This window comes from Gopherus evgoodei, chromosome 2 (genome assembly GCF_007399415.2).
Source record: "Gopherus evgoodei ecotype Sinaloan lineage chromosome 2, rGopEvg1_v1.p, whole genome shotgun sequence".
In the NCBI taxonomy this organism is placed as follows: domain Eukaryota; kingdom Metazoa; phylum Chordata; order Testudines; family Testudinidae; genus Gopherus; species Gopherus evgoodei.
In genome coordinates, this window is record NC_044323.1 from 231,781,791 (window position 1) to 231,801,626 (window position 19,836).

The window sequence follows — 19,836 nt, forward strand, 5'->3', positions numbered from 1 at the left end:
CCCCTAATTTGCCTAGCATGTCCTGCCCAAGAAGATTCGCAGGGCCTTCTGGCATAATGACAAACTTGTGTGACAATTTCAAAGAGCTGAGTTCCACGGGAAGAGGGTGTAAGAAAGGAGCTGAATATGGGTTTCCCTCGATACTCTGCACCCAGACTTTAGTATCAGAAAGAGGCCCTGGAACACATGTTAAGTGGAAAGAGTAGCACCAGTATCTACCAAAAAGGGCACAAAGATTTCCCCGATTTTCAAACAAACCTGTGACTGTGATCCCAAATCCCATTCCAGTTCCCTCAAGGCTCCCAGGATCTCCGCCACCAGTCACTGGGCAGCCCCAGGGTCCCGGGGAGCATTCAGGGGAAAGGAAGGATCACCCTCTGCCTAGCCCCAGGGAGCCCCATGCAGAAGCAAAGGGTGCTCTCTTTTCCAATGCCCCGGCTGTCTGCAATAATTACAAATTCCCATTCCTAACTACGCCCCGCATGCCTCCCGGCACGTTCCTCCACCCCGCACCTCTGACTTTCGAATTCCCTCTTCCCTGCTGATTCTGATCCCGGTAGGGTACCTGCAATGCGGTGGCCAGCATACTGACCTCCTCCTTCTTCTGTTTCTGCTTTTCCTTAGCCTTTTCCTCATCCCTATTAAACACAAAGGTAGCTAGCTGCACTACCTCATCCAAAGACTTTGCTGGCCAGTCAGGCACATGCTTAGAGAAATACTTTTTTATATCTGGTGCCCACTGGTCAACATAGAAAGAGACCATCATGGGGTGGTTGGCTTCTCCCTGTGGATCAACCCCACCCCCATACATATGTACTTGTTTAGACAATTGGGCCATGAAAGAAGAAGGATACTCGTTTAATTCCTGCTGGCACTCCCTAATCTTTGACCAGTTGGCGGTCTTGCTCCCTGTCAGGCGAATAGCTTCCAACAACCCATCCCGGCTCGCCCTTAAAATGGTCAAGTGTGCGAGCTCGTTAGGCTTCCAAATGGGCTCGCTTTCAGGCCACAGGCTACGCTGGTCACTCTCCCCGGCCCAGCAACGGTTCACATCCAGGATGGCACACTTTTCATCAGGAGTAAAAAGGGTATCTAAAATCAACTGTACATCTGCCCAATTAGGATTATACACTTTGAAGACGCTTTGAATGGTCTGTAAGATCTTTTCCGAATTGTCTCGTAAACGCGGCATCTGTTGCTGCCACGTTACCAAATCCTGTAGACCAAAAGGCCGATAAGCATGTACGAATAAGACAGTCTGCCTCCTCCCTTCTCTTGTAATGACAACTGGTTGTGATATCAAGGGTGCCTGAAGGGCCAGAGTAGGAGTAGTCAGAGAAGGATACAGAGAGGAGGCAGCAGGGGTGATTGGAGAGTGGAGTATAGGAGAGATCAGAGCAGCATAGGGCGGAGCGGAATCCGCAAGCTGTGCACAAACTTTAAAACTGGCACCGGAACCTGATATCGGGGGACGTCCTTTTGTCCTAGCGTATGCCCAAATATCCCCATACATACCAATAATCCATTTGAGCCGGATGGTTGTCCTCCAATTGTTGCCTAAGGCAAGCTAATTTGTCCTGCCCAAAAGTTCTGTCGGGTGGCCATTCAAAAGGCATCTGAGTAGTCAGTGCTGGCTATTCAACTTTACACAAAAGCACAGCATGCTTTCTAGAAATCCCTTTGGTACAAGAAATATTTTCCCAATTCTCAAGAACTGCAGCCAGGGGAGTCCCATTTCTTATACTCTGCCCAGAGCCCATTTTGAGGCTAATCCAAACAAACCAGGAGGACCTCACGCAATCAACCAAACGAGAGTGAGAAACGGGTTCATCAGAGCCATGCCCGGTGCAACACAGAAAAGGAGCCCACAGGCTACTGCCTAGTCGCCCTTGCTTTCACACCTGGGGTTTTACCCAAGGTGTGGTGCGGCTGCGACGGTGCAGATTCCACTCACTCAAACCGTGGATGAATGGACATAAATCAGCTATTAGGAAAGGCAATATACAAAAACCTGTACATGAACACTTCAGTCTCCCTGGATACACAATAGCAGATTTAAAGGTAGACATCCTGCAGCAAAAAAACTTCAGGACCAGACTCCAAAGAGAGACTACTGAGCTTCAGTTCATCTGCGAATTTGACACCATCAGCTCAAGATTAAACAAAGACTGTGAATGGCTTGCCAACTACAAAAGCAGTTTCTCCTCCCTTGGTTTTCACTCCTCAACTGCTAGAAGAGGGCCTCATCCTCCATGGTTGAACTAACCTCGTTATCTCTAACTTGGTTCTTGCTTGCATATATATACCTGCCCCTAGAAATTTCCACTACATGCATCCGACAAATCTCATGCTCCAATACGTCTGTTAGTCTATAAGGTGTCACAGGGCTCTTTGCTGCTTTTAAAGAAACATTTGGTGTGACTATGCCATTCTGATAAAGGGGAAGTTGTGTTGCTACAGTTGGCAGGGCCAGAGAATAAAAGAGAAAGGAGTCCTCCCATGTACAAAAGCTTTCTCCATGAGGGATTCTTGCCTTTGCAGTGTTTCACCTGATATAGCCCTGATCTATTTACCTTCAGGGTACACTGAATGGCCCATTATTTTAAGAGAGTAACTGAGGAGGAAAATGCTGCTAGTGTGGTATTGTATAGGAAAGGTGTACACATGACAATTTATTTACCTTTTGACAGTTCCTTTAGTTATTTGTTAGATTTTGTGGGGCTGCTAGTGCTGGATTTTCTATTGTTGTTTGAAAGTATTAATTGTGTTTTTAATCAATTGTCAGGTCTGTCTACAATGAAATATAGGTTGCGCATTGTGGTTTTATAAGTCTTTTCCTGTGATACACTGCCACAGTTGTGATCAGTGGAGGCACCAATGCTAGATCCCAGCTTGTGGCTGGAAAGACATTTTCTGGAAGGACTTGGGTCTCTGGAATGTCCTCCTGCCATTGATCTGTGGATAGGCACTTTTAACTTTCTCGGGAAAGAAATTATAAAGACATATTTACAGCAGTCATCCTTAAAAGCTTCCCATTTGGTTTTGTAACTGAATATTGTACTAAGCCTAATTTTACTATTGTACTAATACTGAACACTAAAGTCCTATTTTCAAAGATACAAAGGCTAAACTGAAAGAATCGCAAGAGTAACCACTGTGTATTGTATCTAAACTAGCTAACTACTCTGTATTTGAAATTCAGAACTTGCTCAGGAAATATTGTTTTTCTTCTCCCTCAACCTATGTCTGCATCATTATACAAATTAGTTGTTGAAATTGCTCTGTCTCCCAATGGGTAGCAGAAGAATGGGTATTTGATGATGATGGAAAACTGCTATCATAGCCCTGTGGTTGGTAGGCTAAATATTCACTTGGTGATTTACGGGTGGCCTAAATGATCAGCTAATTCTATAGGTTTCTATAAAGGAAAGATTAGAAGATAGCAAAACAAATGTGCATTTGACAGCAACTATGGCAGGACTATTTAAAAGCACTTGAACTGCAATAATTAAAGATCTTCCTAAATTATAGTAGTGTAACAGTTAGAAATGTTCTATTATTAACTTATCCAGAGAGAGAATCAGACAATAAATGCTTAGGTATTTTAGAAACTAATAAAGCTGCTGAATGTAATGACTATAATAAATCTATAGCAGCAGCGATTCCATGTGTGATTTATACGCTGATGCTCATCATAGGGAACAATTACTGGCCAATAATGGTATTTTTCAGTATATCCCCTTTGCTCATCATCCCAGGCCTCTTGAGTTTTGGCTTCACTCACAGGAAATGATTATACATCCCTCGTTAAGTCCAGAAATAGATTTCCATATTGACTTCCATAATAATAAACTCTAGTCTCCTAGTAATGGTCATAAACGCAAAGGCTTAGCATAGTGTTACTGCAGTGTTGGGTGCCTTAAAGGAAGATACTGCAGCATTTTTACAAGGGGCGATATATTAATATGTTCATTATTTGTAACTGATAGAATGAAATTAATTTAATTAGAATTATATGAACTATGCATCCTTACAAGCAAACTAAGTGGAATTCAGAATGACACCTGAAGTGAATCCAAAACATCCCAGAGCATGGTCACTAAGACCAGTGCAAGAGGAAGGGAGACGCTTTAAATGTTAATAAAATACAAAGATGGAGGACAAAAATTAGAACCATTAAACCACATCACAAGGTTGCTGGCCCAGGCTACTCATGATAAGCTAATTAATGGTTAATTGAATAAGGAGCACCTGAGCCTCATACAAGACCATTAGGTCCCAGTTGCAGGGAGGTGCTCAGAGAGGCTCTTTTAAGGGAAAGGAGCTCCCAGCGAAACACAAGCCCCAGGGAGTAGACCTGTACAAACCCTGAGCCCAATGGTGGAGATTGTGGGCCAGAGAGGCCAGGACTGAGAACCACAAGCCCCAAGGAGGAGGGCTGTGCAACCTCTGAGCCCAAGAGGAAAGACTTTATTTCAAGTTTATTTGTATTTATTCAAGTAGAACTTCAGTAGGAAAATTTTGCCTTACATCCTTTTGGGATATGGAGTTGTTAAGGAGCCCTGAAAGAAGGGAAACTTAGGCAGGGAGTGCCTGCAATGCCACACTAGGCCAGGACGCGCCGCTACAGGGCAGGCACATGCTGAGACAACTGGTATGAGAAGGGGGATTCTGAGAGACACTCCCATTAAGGGATAACCAAGCAACAGTGCAGAGACCTCTCTCAGCTGGGAGATGTTAACCATCAGAACATAAGAACAGCCATATTGAATCAGACTAATGGCCCAGCCAGCCCAGTACCTTCTCTAATAGTGACTGGTGCCAGATATTTCAGAGGGAACGAACAGAACAGGGCAATTTCAAGTGATCCATCCCATTGTCCACTCCCAGCGTCTGGCAGTTGGAGGTTTAAAGACATATGGAGCATGGGGCTGCATCCTTAACCATCCAGACTAACAGCCATTGATGGAGCTATCCTCCATTAACTTATCTAATTCTTCTTTGAACCTAGTTATCCTTTTGGCCTTCACAACATCTCCTAACAATGAGTTTCACACATTGATTGTGTTATATGAAGAAATACTTCCTTTTGTTTGGTTTAAATTTGTTGCCTATTAATGTTATTGGCGACCGCTGATTCTTGTGTTATGTGAAGGGGTAAATACACTTCACTATTTAATTTCTCCACACCATTCATGGTTTTACAGACCTCTATCACATCCCCCCTTCATCACCTCTTCTCTAAGCTGAACAGTCCCCATGTTTTTAATCTCTCCTCATATGGAAGCTCTTGCATACCCTAATCATTTGTGTTGCCCTTCTCTGCACCTTTTCCAATTCTAATATATATCTTTTTTGAGATGAGGCAACCAGAACTGTATGTGGTATTCCAGGTGTATATGTACAGTGGATTGAAAGTGGCCTTGTGATATTTTCTATCTTATTATCTATACCTTTCCTAATGGCTTTTCACATTCTCTTAGTTTTTTTGAGTGCCGCTGCACACTAAGGAGATGTTTTCAGGGAGATATCCCTTTCTTGACTAATAACAGCTAATTTAAATCCCATCATTTTGTCTGGATAGTTGGGATTGTTTTCCAATGTGCATCACTTGCACTTATTAACACTGATTGTCACCTGCCATCTTGTCTCCCAGTCACCCAGTTTTGTGAGATCTCTTGTAACTTTGTGGTCAAGTTTTGTACTTAACTGTCTAGAGTAATTTATATTGTCTGTAAATTTTGCCACTTCACTGTTCACACCATTTTTAGATCATTTATGAATATGCTGAAGAGCATATGGCGGTGCAGCCAGAGCTTTGGGAATGCCAGCTCCAGTTTTCGGGAATGTCCAATCAGCAGGAAAGGCCTGTTGAGGAGGCACCATGATGCAAAAGAGTCAGTTATTGCGGACACCGAAAGAGAAGGCACAGTGCTTCCACTAATGGTATGTATTGACTGTGAAGAAGTGGGGCATGCAGGATGGCTTTGCCCCTATATGAACCAAGATTGCAAGGCTGGCCTGGTTGAATTGAGCACCAGAAGAACCAGGGAGAGAGGTGCTGTCAAAGACACTATGCCACAAACTACTGGGGCCTGCACTATTGTGAAGTCTGAATGAAGGACTGGGGAGACAGAAAAAGCGATATCCCAGTTTTGGCTTTGGGGGGGAATGGACCCTGCTAAAAGTTTTAGCTTTGGATGGATGGATTCTAATTATAAGAAGTTAGAGCCTACAAGAACGGGCAAATATGGAGTAGTCAAGGAAATAAGCCCAGGGGTGTGCAATTAAAGGTGGGAGGATGGCCACAGGTTTCACCCTTTGCATTGATTAGAAGGGATGTCCTGATGCCATTTCTCAGCTTGGGAGCCTGAATAATTTGGTAAAGGAGCCAGGTTAGAACTGGAACCCTGGGTCTAAAACCATGGTAATATGAGGCAGGCCTTCTCCCCAGGCCCATGCCCCAAAAAAAACAAATGCCACATTCAGTCTCTTTTAGGTAGGTTTAAGTATCAGAGGGTAGCCGTGTTAGTCTGGATCTGTAAAAGCAGCAAAGAATCCTGTGGCACCTTATAGACTAACAGACGTTTGGAGCATGACTTCGTGGGTGAATACCCACTTCCTCAGATGCATGCATCTGAGGAAGTGGGTATCACCCACGAAAGCTCATGCTCCAAAACGTCTGTTAGTCTATAAGGTGCCACAGGATTCTTTGCTGCTTTTAGGTAGGTTATTGTCCCAAACGTAAACACACACACCACACACACACACACCCAACCACCACAGTTTTCAGCTCATCTTAAGGGTTTCCCCACATTACCTCTCGCTGCCTTCTTTCCCAGGGGACTCTGTGTCAGGAATGAGGACTTGCATCTGCACCTGCATAGTCTCCAGCGGCCTATAAGTACAGCTGGGCTGCCTGAATGGCCAAGGCAGTCAGCACGTCTGTTCTCAAGTACAACAGCAACAGCCAATCTCCGGCTGCTCAAAGCTTTATGCCCTCAACTGCAATCGCTCCTATGCCTATTTTGTTCACAGGCCTGATTTTGCCTCAGTTACAAACTTTCTTCTTCTGCCCTGCCCCAGTCTGCTCCAGCCTGCCTGGACTCCTGACTCTGGATCCAGCCACTACATCTGACACCTTACACTACCAGTTCGTAACCTCTGGCAGTCCTGTTGCGCTTCCTGCGCTGCCTAATCTGACTCTCCCCATCTCTCTCCCTTTCTAGGCCCACCTGCCTCTTTTAAATCTAACTGGATCAGCTGACGAGGCATAGGTGCACGGCCCTGCTTGCTCCTTCTTAAAGGGCCGGTGTCACTCTGACTCGTGGGACTACAACGAAGTTCCAAGACAAAGCAGAAACTGGACAGTTGTTAAAAATAAGGGTCGTCCCAAGGGAAGGGGAAGACCCATACAGTTGCTATGGTCCAGATCATCATTCAAAGGGTACTTTATGTCCAGGAGGAGAAGAAATGGGTGATCGTGAGTTAACTGTTCGCAGCTGTAGGAAAAGGGTTGCAGTCTATTAGAATGCCTAGTGCCAGTGAGGATTCAGGCCTGTGTTTTCGCATGAGATAGTATTTTGAGTTTTGCTTGCCTGGTTTGATTTGTTGATACACACACATTCTTACTGATGTGTGTAAACAAAGGACAACAAAACAGTGTATGTTGTTTCTCCCTAGCCAGATGGAACAGGAGTAACTGTGGCACCTTAGAGACTAACAAATTTATTTCAGCAGGAGCTTTCGTGAGCTACAGCTCCCTTCTTCGGATGCATAAGAATGGAACGCACAGACAGGAGATATTTATACATACAGAGAACATGAAAAGGTGGAAGTATGCATACCAACAGGAAGAGTCTAATCAATTGAGATGAGCTATCATCAGCAGGAGATAAAAAACTTTTGAAGTGATAATTGAGATGGACCCAATAGAAGGTGTGAGGAGAACTTAACATAGGAAAATAGATTCAATTAGTGTAATGACCCAACCATTCCCAGTCTCTGTTTAAACCTAAGTTAATTGTATCTAATTTGCATATTAATTCGAGTTCAGCTGTCTCTCTTTGGAGTCTATTTTTGAAAAAACAGATTGACAGAGCCAGAAGAGTACCCAGAAGTACAGAACAGGCCCAACAAAGAAAATAACAGAAAGCCACTAGCCATCACCTATAGCCCCCAACTAAAATCTCTCCAGAGCATCAAAGATCTACAACCTATCCTTAAAGATGATCCCTCACTCTCACAGATCTTGGGAGACAGGCCAGTTCTTGCTTACAGACAGCCTCCCAATCTGAAGCAAAACTCACCAGCAACTGCACACCATACAACATAAACACTAACCCAGGAACCTATCCGATGCAACAAAGCCTCTGTCCACATATCTATTCAAGAGACACCATCACAGGACCTAATCACATCAGCCATGCCATCAGGGGCTCATTCACCTGCACATCTACCAACGCGATATATGCCATCATGTGCCAGCAATGCCCCTCTGCCATGTATATTGGCCAAACCGGACAGTCTCTACGCAAAAGAATAAATGGACACAAATCTGACATCAGGAATCATAACATCCAAAAAACCAGTGGGAGAACACTTCAAGCTCTCTAACCATTCAGTGACAGACTTGAAGGCTGGCAATTTGCAACAAAAAAACTTCAAAAACAGACTTCAAAGAGAGCTGCTGAACTCGAATTTATTAGTCTCTAAGGTGCCACGATACTCCTGTTCTTTTTGCGGATAAGACTAACACAGCTGCTACTCTGAAACTAGCCGATGGATTTGTTAGGACAAAGGGAAGAGATAAGAGCAGTGAAAGTGTTATTGGTGGCGCACACTTAAGATTGTCTCAACTCCTATCTCACGGCAAGATCAAAGCAAGCTAGTTGAGGAGAGCAAAGGGAGTTAGGGAGGAAGGTATAAAACACTAAAGAGCAAAGAAATGCCTGTCCCTGATCGCAGCACAATCTCACCTTACCCCTCCCATGGGGTACAAAAGAGATGGGACGAAGACCTCATATCCACGTCCCCCTCCTCCCCCCAAATGGAACATGACCATAAGTTGTAAAGGGTGGGACTGTGGGTGTTCATTTCAGGTATAATTATGCCTGCTGAGGAGGTTGGAGGGGGGAAAATGCGGGGGGGGGAGGGGGCACTGGGAAAGGGCTCTGTGGCATCAGAGTTATGGGACACATGCTCGCTGGAAACTAACCCCAATAAACATCACATTGCCTGCACTTCAGACTTCTGGTCTTCTGCTTTCTGTCTGTGTGAGAAGAACCAGTGGAGAGGGGTGAAGGGAAAGCCCTATAACATAGTCATTAGTGTCTGGATGCCTCAAAAGAAAGCAGCAAAGAATCCTGTGGCACCTTATAGACTAACAGACGTTTTGGAGCATGAGCTTCGTGGGTGAATACCCACTTCCTCAGATGCATGTAATGGAAATATCCAGGGGCAGGTATATATATGTGTGCTAGCAAGCAAGCTAGAGATAACGAGGTCAGTTCAATCAGGGAGGATGAGGCCCTGTTCTAGCAGTTGAGGTGTGAAAACCAAGAGAAGAGAAACTGGTTCTGTAATTGGCAAGCCATTCACAGTCTTTGTTCAATCCTGAGCTGATGGTGTCAAATTGCAGATGAACTGAAGCTCAGCAGTTTCTCTTTGAAGTCTGGTCCTGAAGTTTTTTTGCTGCAGGATGGCCACCTTAAGGTCTGCTATAGTGTGGCCAGGGAGGTTGAAGTGCTCTCCTACAGGTTTTTGTATATTGCCATTCCTAATGTCTGATTGTGTCCATTTATCCTTTTCCGTAGAGACTGTCCAGTTTGGCCGATGTACATAGCAGAGGGGCATTGCTGGGCACATGATGGCGTATATTACATTGGTGGATGTGCAGGTGAATGAACCAGTGATGGTGTGGCTGATCTGGTTAGGTCCTGTGATGGTGTCGCTGGTGTAGATATGTGGGCAGAGTTGGCATCGAGGTTTGTTGCATGGATTGGTTCCTGAGGCTAGAGTTATTATGGTGTGGTGTGCACGTTACTGGTGAGAATGTGTTTCAGGTTGGCAGGTTGTCTGTGGGCAAGGATTGGCCTGCCACCAAAGGCCTGTGAAAGTGTGGGATCACTGTCCAGGATGGGTTGTAGATCCTTGATGATGCGTTGGAGGGTTTTAGCTGGGGGCTGTATGTGATGGCCAGTGGAGTCCTGTTGGTTTTCTCTCTTGGGTTGTCTTGCAGTAGGAGGCTTCTGGGTACACGTCTGGCACTGTTGATCTGTTTCCTTATTTCCTCATAGCGGGTATTGTAGTTTTAAGAATGCTTGGTGGAGATTTTGTAGGTGTTGGTCTCTGTCTGAGGGGTTAGAGCAGATGCGGTTGTACCTCAGTGCTTGGCTGTAGACAATGGATAGTGTGATGTGCCCGGGATGAAGCTGGAGGCATGAGGTAGGCATAGCGGTCAGATGGGTTTTTCGATATAGGGTGGTGTTAATGTGACCATCACTTATTTGCACCCTGGTAGGTGTCAAGAAAGTGGACCTTCCCGTGTAGATTGGTCCAGGCTGAGGTTGATGTGGTGGGTGGAAGCTGTTGAAAATCATGGTGGAATTTTTCCAGAGTCTCCTTCCCATGGGTCCAGATGATGAAAATGTCATCAATGTAGCGTAGATAGAGAAGGGGTGTGAGTGGAACGAGAGCTGAGGAAGCGTTGTTCCAGTCGGCCATGAAGATATTGGCATATTGTGGGGGCCATGCGGGTGCCCATAGCAGTGCCACTGATCTGGAGATATATATTGTCATCAAATTTGAAATAGTTGTGTGTAAGTATAAAGGCCAGAGCTCAGCAGCCAGTTGTGCTGTGGCATCATCAGGGATGGTGTTCCTGACAGCTTGTATTCCATCTGTGTGTGGGATGTTTGTGTAGAGAGCCTCTACATCCATGGTGGCTAGGATGGTGTTTTCTGGGAGGTCACCAATGCATTGTAGTTTCCTCAGGAAATCAGTGGTGTCGCGGAGATAGCTGGGAGTGCTGGTGGCATAGGGTCTGAGTAGAGAGTCCATATATCCAGACAGTCCTTCAGTGAGAGTGCCAATGCCCGAGATGATGGGGCGTCCAGGGTTTGTGGATCTTGGGTAGTAGATAGAATAACCCTGGTCGGGGCTCTAGGGGTATGTTGATTTCTTCTGGTGTTAGTGTAGGGAGTGTCCTGAGTAGATGCTGTAGTTTCTTAATGTATCCTGGGATCTGAGGGAAGTGGCCTGTAGAATTTGGTATTGGAGAGTTGTCTGGCTGCCTCCTTTTGATAGTCAGACCTGCTCATGATGACAACGGCACCTTTATCAGCCTCTTTGATGATAATGTCAGGGTGGTTTCTGAGGCTGTGGATGGCATTGCGTTCTGCACGGCTTAGGTTGTGAGGCAAGCGATGTTGTTGTTCCACGATTTCTGCCTGTGCACGCCGGCGGAAGCATTCAATGTATAGGTCCAGGCTGTCATTTCGACCCTCAGGAGGAGTCCATGTGGAGTTCTTTTTCTTGTGCTGTTGGTGGGAGGGCACCCGTGTATCAGTGCACTGTTCAGTGTTGTCCTGGAAGTATTCTTTGAGTTGGAGACGGCGAAAGTAGGCTTCCAGATCGCCACAGAACTGTATCATGTTGGTGGGGGTGGCAGGGCAGAAAGAGAGTCCCCGAGATAGGACAGACTTTCTTCTGGGCTGAGTGTGTAGTTGGATAGATTGACGATATTGCTGGGTGGGTTAGGGGTACCACTGTTGTGGCCCGATGTGGCAGGTAGGAGTTTAGACAGCTTACAGTCCTTTTTCCTTTGAAGAGAGGTGAAGTGAGTAATGTAGATCTCCTGTCTTATTCTAGTGAAGTCCGTTTGTATAGAAGTTTGGTTATTAATGAGAGTCTCCAGGTTGGAGAGCTCTTTTTTGATGTTTTCCTGTTTGCTGTATAGGATGCTGATCAGGTGGTTCCTCAGTTTTCCTCTATCTCCGCGACACCACTGATTTCCTGAGGAAACTACAATGCATTGGTGACCTCCCAGAAAACACCATCCTAGTCACCATGGATGTAGAGGCTCTCTACACAAACATCCCACACACAGATGGAATACAAGCTGTCAGGAACACCATCCCTGATGATGCCACAGCACAACTGGCTGCTGAGCTCTGTGCCTTTATACTTACACACAACTATTTCAAATTTGATGACAATATATATCTCCAGATCAGTGGCACTGCTATGGGCCCCGCATGGCCCCACAATATGCCAATATCTTCATGGCCGACCTGGAACAACGCTTCCTCAGCTCTCGTCCACTCACACCCCTTCTCTATCTACTCTACATTGATGACATTTTCATCATCTGGACTCATGGGAAGGAGACTCTGGAAAAATTCCACCATGATTTCAACAGCTTCCACCCACCATCAACCTCAGCCTGGACCAATCTACACGGGAGGTCCACTTTCTTGACACCACGGTGCAAATAAGTGATGGTCACATTAACACCACCCTATATCGAAAACCCACTGACCGCTATGCCTACCTTCATGCCTCCAGCTTCCATCCCGGGCACATCACACGATCCATTGTCTACAGCCAAGCACTGAGGTACAGCGCATCTGCTCTAACCCCTCAGACAGAGACCAACACCTACAAAATCTCCACCAAGCATTCTCAAACTACAATACCCGCATGAGGAAATAAGGAAACAGATCAACAGAGCCAGACGTGTACCCAGAAGCCTCCTACTGCAAGACAAACCCAAGAGAGAAACCAACAGGACTCCACTGGCCATCACATACAGCCCCCAGCTAAAACCCCTCCAACGCATCATCAAGGATCTACAACCCATCCTGGACAATGATCCCACACTTTCACAGGCCTTGGGTGGCAGGCCAATCCTTGCCCACAGACAACCTGCCAACCTGAAACATATTCTCACCAGTAACTGCACACCACACCATAACTCTAGCTCAGGAACCAATCCATGCAACAAACCTCGATGCCAACTCTGCCCACATATCTACACCAGCGATACCATCACAGGACCTAACCAGATCAGCCACACCATCACTGGTTCATTCACCTGCACATCCACCAATGTAATATACGCCATCATATGCCAGCAATGCCCCTCTGCTATGTACATCGGCCAAACTGGACAGTCTCTACGGAAAAGGATAAATGGACACAAATCAGACATTAGGAATAGCAATATACAAAAACCTGTAGGAGAGCACTTCAACCTCCCTGGCCACACTATAGCAGACCTTAAGGTAGCCATCCTGCAGCAAAAAAACTTCAGGACCAGACTTCAAAGAGAAACTGCTGAGCTTCAGTTCATCTGCAAATTTGACACCATCAGCTCAGGATTGAACAAAGACTGTGAATGGCTTGCCAATTACAGAACCAGTTTCTCCTCTTGGTTTTCACACCTCAACTGCTAGAACAGGGCCTCATCCTCCCTGATTGAACTGACCTCGTTATCTCTAGCTTGCTTGCTAGCACACATATATATACCTGCCCCTGGATATTTCCATTACATGCATCTGAGGAAGTGGGTATTCACCCACGAAAGCTCATGCTCCAAAATGTGTTAGTCTATAAGGTGCCACAGGATTCTTTGCTGCTTTTACAGATCCAGACTAACACGGCTACCCTCTGATACTCAAAAGAAAGGTGGATTTGTCTAGAGACATGTTTAATTCCGAGGGCTGAGCTACTGTCTGCATCCAGGGAAGCTCCTCCCTAAGCAGCAGCCTTAAGTAAGTTCAGCTGTGAGGAAAGCTTTGCTTCATCTTTTGTGGGGTAAAAACTGTAGAGCTCCAAAGAGGGGCTGCATCCTCTGGTGCATGTAAAGTACATGGATAGAGCATCCAGTGGTACCTAATATTTTTTTCTGTTAGATGACACTGCTGTACAAGTGAAGATTAGTTACTTGTAACCAGAGTTCAAGATGACTCTGAATATTCATACTTACAGATAATGCACTGGCTAGTACAGCCCAACTGTAGAACCTGCTCCAAACAGTGCTTGTCAGAGCGAACATGCATCTCCTCCTTGTCGCCGAATGTTCTGAAGGCAAGGGTATGTAACAGGAGTGATGCGCCTTCTACAGCCTCAGTTCCTTCTGACCCGCAGAAACCAAAATAGGACTTTGAGAAAAAAGGAAAGGTGGGAAGGAAGTGCGAATATGCAAAGTCATCTTGAAGAACTCCAGTTACAAGTAAGTAACTTTCATTCTTCTTTGAGTGGCTCTGTCCACCTATGCGTAGTTTGACAAGCAGTGCAGAAAAAACTCGGGAGGAAAGAACATAGTCTCAATTAAATAACGACTGACACACCGCTCTACCAAAACCAGCATCTGCTCTTGCAGCCAAATCTAAAGCATAATGTTTGATAAATGTATAGAGTGAATTCCAAGTAGCAGCCCTTACAGCTTTCCCCAACAGGAACACATTTAATAGAAGCAAACGATGATGATGCCTCTGCCTTATTGGAACACAACAGTAGGCACAGGAACAACTGTTAACTTGTAACATTCAATGATACGTAGTTTATCCGTCTGGAAACAGTATGTGCAGATACTATGCTTTGATCTTAGCTCCAGGGAGCAGAGAAGCAATACCCCGTGGCTCTCAGCCTTTCCAGACTACTGTTCCCCTTTCAGGAGCCTGATTTATCTTGCATACCCGCAAGTTACACCTCATTTACATTATTTCTAGGACCCACTTGTCCCATGTAACAATCCTCCAATTGTTAATAAAAAGGCTTTCCCGTCAATGATTTAAAAAAGATAGATTTTAAAAATTTAAATGAAATACAAGTTGAGTGGCCATTTTCTCTCTGACTGCCTTCTTCCAAACCAACACAGCTGAAACCAAGACCTTAATCTTAAGATTCTTTGCCACTAACTGAACTGACAGTACCTTCGGACACCTCAGCAGCCTTAACAGGAGGATCTGACGGAACAGGAGCCTAACCAGTGACAACACACATCCCCAGGATCCTTTTAGCACTTTAGCCTTACCAGACAAAGAAGTTGGAACCAGACAAGCCTCTTAGTCTTCAGATCTGACACTCTCACAGAACCCAGCAGCTTAGCAGCAAGAACTTTCTTAAGCAGGAGCACCTGAAGTCTATTCTGGCTCTCCTTACATGCTCTAGGTGTCAAAGTGACAAATAGAGTGACGGTGACCTTCTCTGAGGCAATTAAGACATCTAACATGGTTGAGCGATGCCAGGAAGATGGCTGGACATTAAGTGCCTCTCTTAAAACCGTGCATCTTCTTTTTCTTCAGGTCCACCATCACACGGAACTGAACGTGAAACCAAACTCAGCTATCTGTAACTACAACTCTGTAACTAAACTAACACTAAAAGCTAACAACAACAATTCCCTAAGGTCACTAATAAGAGAAAACCCGCTGGTCTGATGGACCAGAACAATTCATTTACATCCGGCAGGAACTGAAAGAGTAGAGGGTGCAGCATCCCCATATACAGATATCCTCACCCTCAGATCATTTGGAGATGCTTAGGGGAGAGATATAGGGTGCTCGTGTGCATTCTATCATGCACTGCCTGGAGAAGGTTCTACCATTATGCTGCACCAATAAATGCATTACCCGTAAGTGGAACTGTTTAGAGTAATCTTGAAGTTATAATTTTATATATACATTTTCATTTTTGAATGAGGATGCTGGGGGGGGGGGCTTTCTCTATCCCTGCTTTTGTCCAGATTGAAATGTGATCTCTGTATAAGTGGGCACCCGATGCTATTTCTTGTTACTTCATTCTACGGTTGAAATGGTTTTAATAAAATTTACCTTGAACATTTTTAATAATTGTCATGTATTTAAGCTTATTAGAGTAACATACTTCCTGCTGAGCCAGGATCCTGTTGTGCTAGGCACTGTACAAACACAGAACAAAGATTGTTCCTGCCCCAATCCTTATTTTCAAAACTCTCTGAAATGCTTCTAAACTACTACTTCTGGAAAATACATGCCATATACAGAATACAGGAGGACAAAGGGGCTTGCTCACCCATGTTATAAGAACATAGCAATTTTAATTGTGCCTGATAGTTTGCTTATCCATAGAACAAACATGGCATGGGCTGAAGAAATAGAAGCTCCCCCACATGCTACTCTGCTAGTGTGCATCAAGCTTTGTCAAGGGGGACTACTAGTGATTAGCTAAATTCCATCTTCTGTATCATGTGCATGAGAACAAATTGGTGAAACTTCATCACACAGAACACAGCTCTCAGCTCCTTTAAGATTACACGTACTTTAGCTTGCAAAAGCAAACACACTTTATGCTTGTTTAACTCCAGGTTATTTAATGAAAATCACACATTCTAGAAGGTACAACTTTGGACTTCAATGTAATATAACTTTGTTACTGCTTAAGAGAACAGACATTTACCTTTTTTTTTTGTTCCTGTTCAGTTCCTTTACTTTTTCCTGGAAGATTAAAAATAAAATAGCATAAGCATTTTAGTGAAGAACAGTACAAAACACACTACTGGTATATCAATACCTATGGAAAAGAGACAGTTAAAGTAAAAACTTTTTATAGGACTTCAGGACAGCATATTGTTACTTAAGTTATTTTAATCAAAAATGCTTGGGTACTTTATAGTTCAATTATAGCTTATTATTTAACATAAAATGGGGACTATTTAACACAGCAGGACTATGTAGTAAATCATGAAGTATTTTAGAACTAATAGCAATCTTTTCAAAATAAGATAGAAGTCCCCCCCCCCCCCCACACACACGGATGTGAATATCCATGCGCATATACTATAGTATACATAATTCTTCTAGGTTGTTCAGCCAACAAATGTTTGATTAATTTTGTACCTATGGGTTCTGTTTAATTTTCTTAATTTTACCTATTTACTTGTGCTTGAAAATAGGAGTATAATTTTCAAATGTGTTTAAGTCTTATTAACTTTCAGTCAGATTTAGGATCCAGTGCCAAAGTCAGTTTTGAAAAATGAAACTTAGGTTTCTGAGTCATTTAGATGTTTGTGAATATTTTACCTGTGATATATATTAATTTACCTATTTAATACGTCAGATAGCTTTATATTGACAAACATTTCCTGAGAAAACAGCCCAGCTTGAAAGTATGTATCAGTGCAATCTACCTAACATCTCTATGTTTATAGTTTTCATAGAATTTCTCTCATTAACCTACACACTAACTAAAATACTAAAAGACTATTCTACTCATCAAGGACTACAAAAACAAAACAAATTAGAAATTCTTAAGCCTAGACATTTTGGAGACCAGATGAAAAAGAAAAACAAATAAGTAAACTACAGCTACATTTTCAACACATTAAATCTTTAAAGCTGCCTGATTTTTACCAGATTTCCTAGAAATTCTATCCTGGAATGATCTGCAGCATATAAAATCTCAATCTTATTTTATTTTTTCTGGGGAGACTGGAATCTGTGCATGTGCCAAATGCAGGTTTAATATGTGGAGCAATCTTGACAGCCAACTATAGAGTGACTACAGCTACTTCACTATGCCCAGATTGCTAAATTATCTGGATTTCCCTTTATATTGGCATGCGCCCTGTAATGTATTAATCAAGTTACAAAATAGTAAATTAAATAAACTTGGTAGAGTATGAGAATTATTTGCCTCCATAATTAAATTATAAAAATCTTTAAACTACAAGTTATCATATTAACTAGAAATGGGAGAAGATTCATAGGTTGATATATTCAAAAGCTACAGGTCCGTTTGGATAGGGAATACATTTACTATGATTGTACACATACACACATGCAGTTGTCACCTGTTTGCATAATTACCTTATTTGCATGTGTAATTGTAATAAACACTTTTTTTTGAAGTCCATTTCAGTGTTTCCATGGAGATTTTAGAGAGACCTACAACCCAGTCTCTAGCTGACAGACAAAATGATACATCTGAGTTTTTAATTTCTATGATTCTACGATAGTGTGGAATTCACCCAACTCCATCCACAGAGCATACAGCAGGACTGTGTAGTAATCATGAAGTAGTGAACTATTTAACTTCCCACTCCCCTCTGTTCTTTCCCCCATCACCAGTACCTTCTACAACACCCTCCACTCATCTCTGTAAGCTCTTCCCCTCTCCTACCTTCTCTTACCATTCACAACTCATTTCTACAGGTTCTTTCCTCTCTCAGTAAAAAGTAAGGTATAGTCACAATCTTCCCTCTCCACTTCATCTCTAAGTTCACAGAATGTGCCATCTAAAACTACTGCCTCAAGTTCCCCTTCTCTAGCTTCATCTTAAATTCTCTCCAATCTGGCTTCTGCCCTCTCAGCTGCATTTGCTCTCAAAAACTCTAATTACCTTTTCTTAAGCAGTCCTTAGGGTATCTCTTCTATCCTCATTCTTGATCTTTTGAGCTACTTTTGACACTGATTGTACCCTCCCTTAATTTTGTCCTCCCTTAGCTTTTGGTTCCCCATCTTACCTGGTTTTCTGCCTACTTGGCTGAGTGTTCCCCTCTGCATCTTGGTGAGTACTGCTGCCTTCACGACTTATGTCTAGGGTGATCTTATCTGCACACATGGTTTTAACTAACATCTTCATGATAAAGACTTACAAATTGGACCTTTCTCCCTTTTGAAGAAGAGATCTGTGGTGCTAGAAAGCTCCTCTTTTACATCAACAGGAATTGGTCCAAAAAGATCTCACACATCTTGTCTCATATCCTGGGTCCAAAATACCTACAACACTGTAAACAACGGTCTTCCTCCAGTAGCGATGTGAGATTGGACGTCTCAGTGCAAGTGTCTTGACAGTGTCTTAAACTTAGCATGACCCAGACCAAGCTCCTTTCAAGCCCACCAACCCTTTCATACAAAGCACCATCATCTTCCCTGTCACGCTGGCTTATAACCTGAGTGTCATCATTGACTCAGACCAATGTGCAAAAGTGAACATTTCTGGAGCAATAGGAGGGTGCAGTTACTTAAAAATTATACTGCTGTGATTCTAATGCGAAACATCTGGGTAAACTTGCTTTAAGCTGATTGTGCTAAAGTAAAGTGCTTCCCCATGGAAAAAAACACGTGTTGCCATGAAGAAACATTTACTTTTCATGTAGCATTAAAAACAATATTTTCAAAACTGAAAATATTTTACATTTTAGAAAAATGACCTGTTTCAAGCTTAAAATGTCTCTGCAAGATACTGCATACATATTACACATACAACCATATATAATTAATACGTATTATGCCTATGCACACACCAACTAATTAATATACAATTTATATGCTTGTGAATACTCAGTTTTAATTTATATTTGTAGTATTTTACAAATACCTAAATTAAAAGTTTTATATCAAATTTTACAAAATGAATATATGAATTATATCTGCTGCAGTATATTCCAGAATTTCCTATTTACATGAATTACATTATAATCACTAGCTCATCTCCGATTAGTGGGAATCATAGAATCACAGGACTGGAAGAGACCTTGAAAGGTCATCTAGTCCAGTCCCCTGCACTCATGGCAGGATTAAGTATTTACACCTTCCCTGACAAGCGTTTCTCTAACCTGTTCTTAAAAATCTCCAATGATGGAGATTCCACAACCTCCCTAGACAATTTATTCCAGGGCTTAACCACCCTGACAGTTAGGACGCTTTTCCTAATGTCCAACCTAAACCGCCCTTGCTGCAATTTAAACCCCGTTGCTTCTTGTCCTATCCTCAGAGGTTAAGAACAACATTTTTTCCTCCCTCCTCGTTAACAGTTTTCAAGTACAAAAAAGGTTATGCCCCAACTCTG

At 43.3% G+C, this 19,836-nt stretch overlaps 1 protein-coding gene across 3 annotated transcripts in view; it reads right to left on the reverse strand.

Annotated features, from left to right (window-relative positions):
• The window catches only part of ASPH (aspartate beta-hydroxylase), a 211,246-nt gene that overhangs the window by 81,506 nt on the left and 109,904 nt on the right, over positions 1–19,836 (reverse strand). For all 3 annotated transcript variants that reach the window (XM_030553157.1, XM_030553158.1, XM_030553156.1), the window contains one exon: positions 16,445–16,481. In XM_030553157.1, coding sequence (XP_030409017.1) covers positions 16,445–16,481 — 37 coding nt within the window. The remainder of the gene's footprint in view (positions 1–16,444; positions 16,482–19,836) is intronic.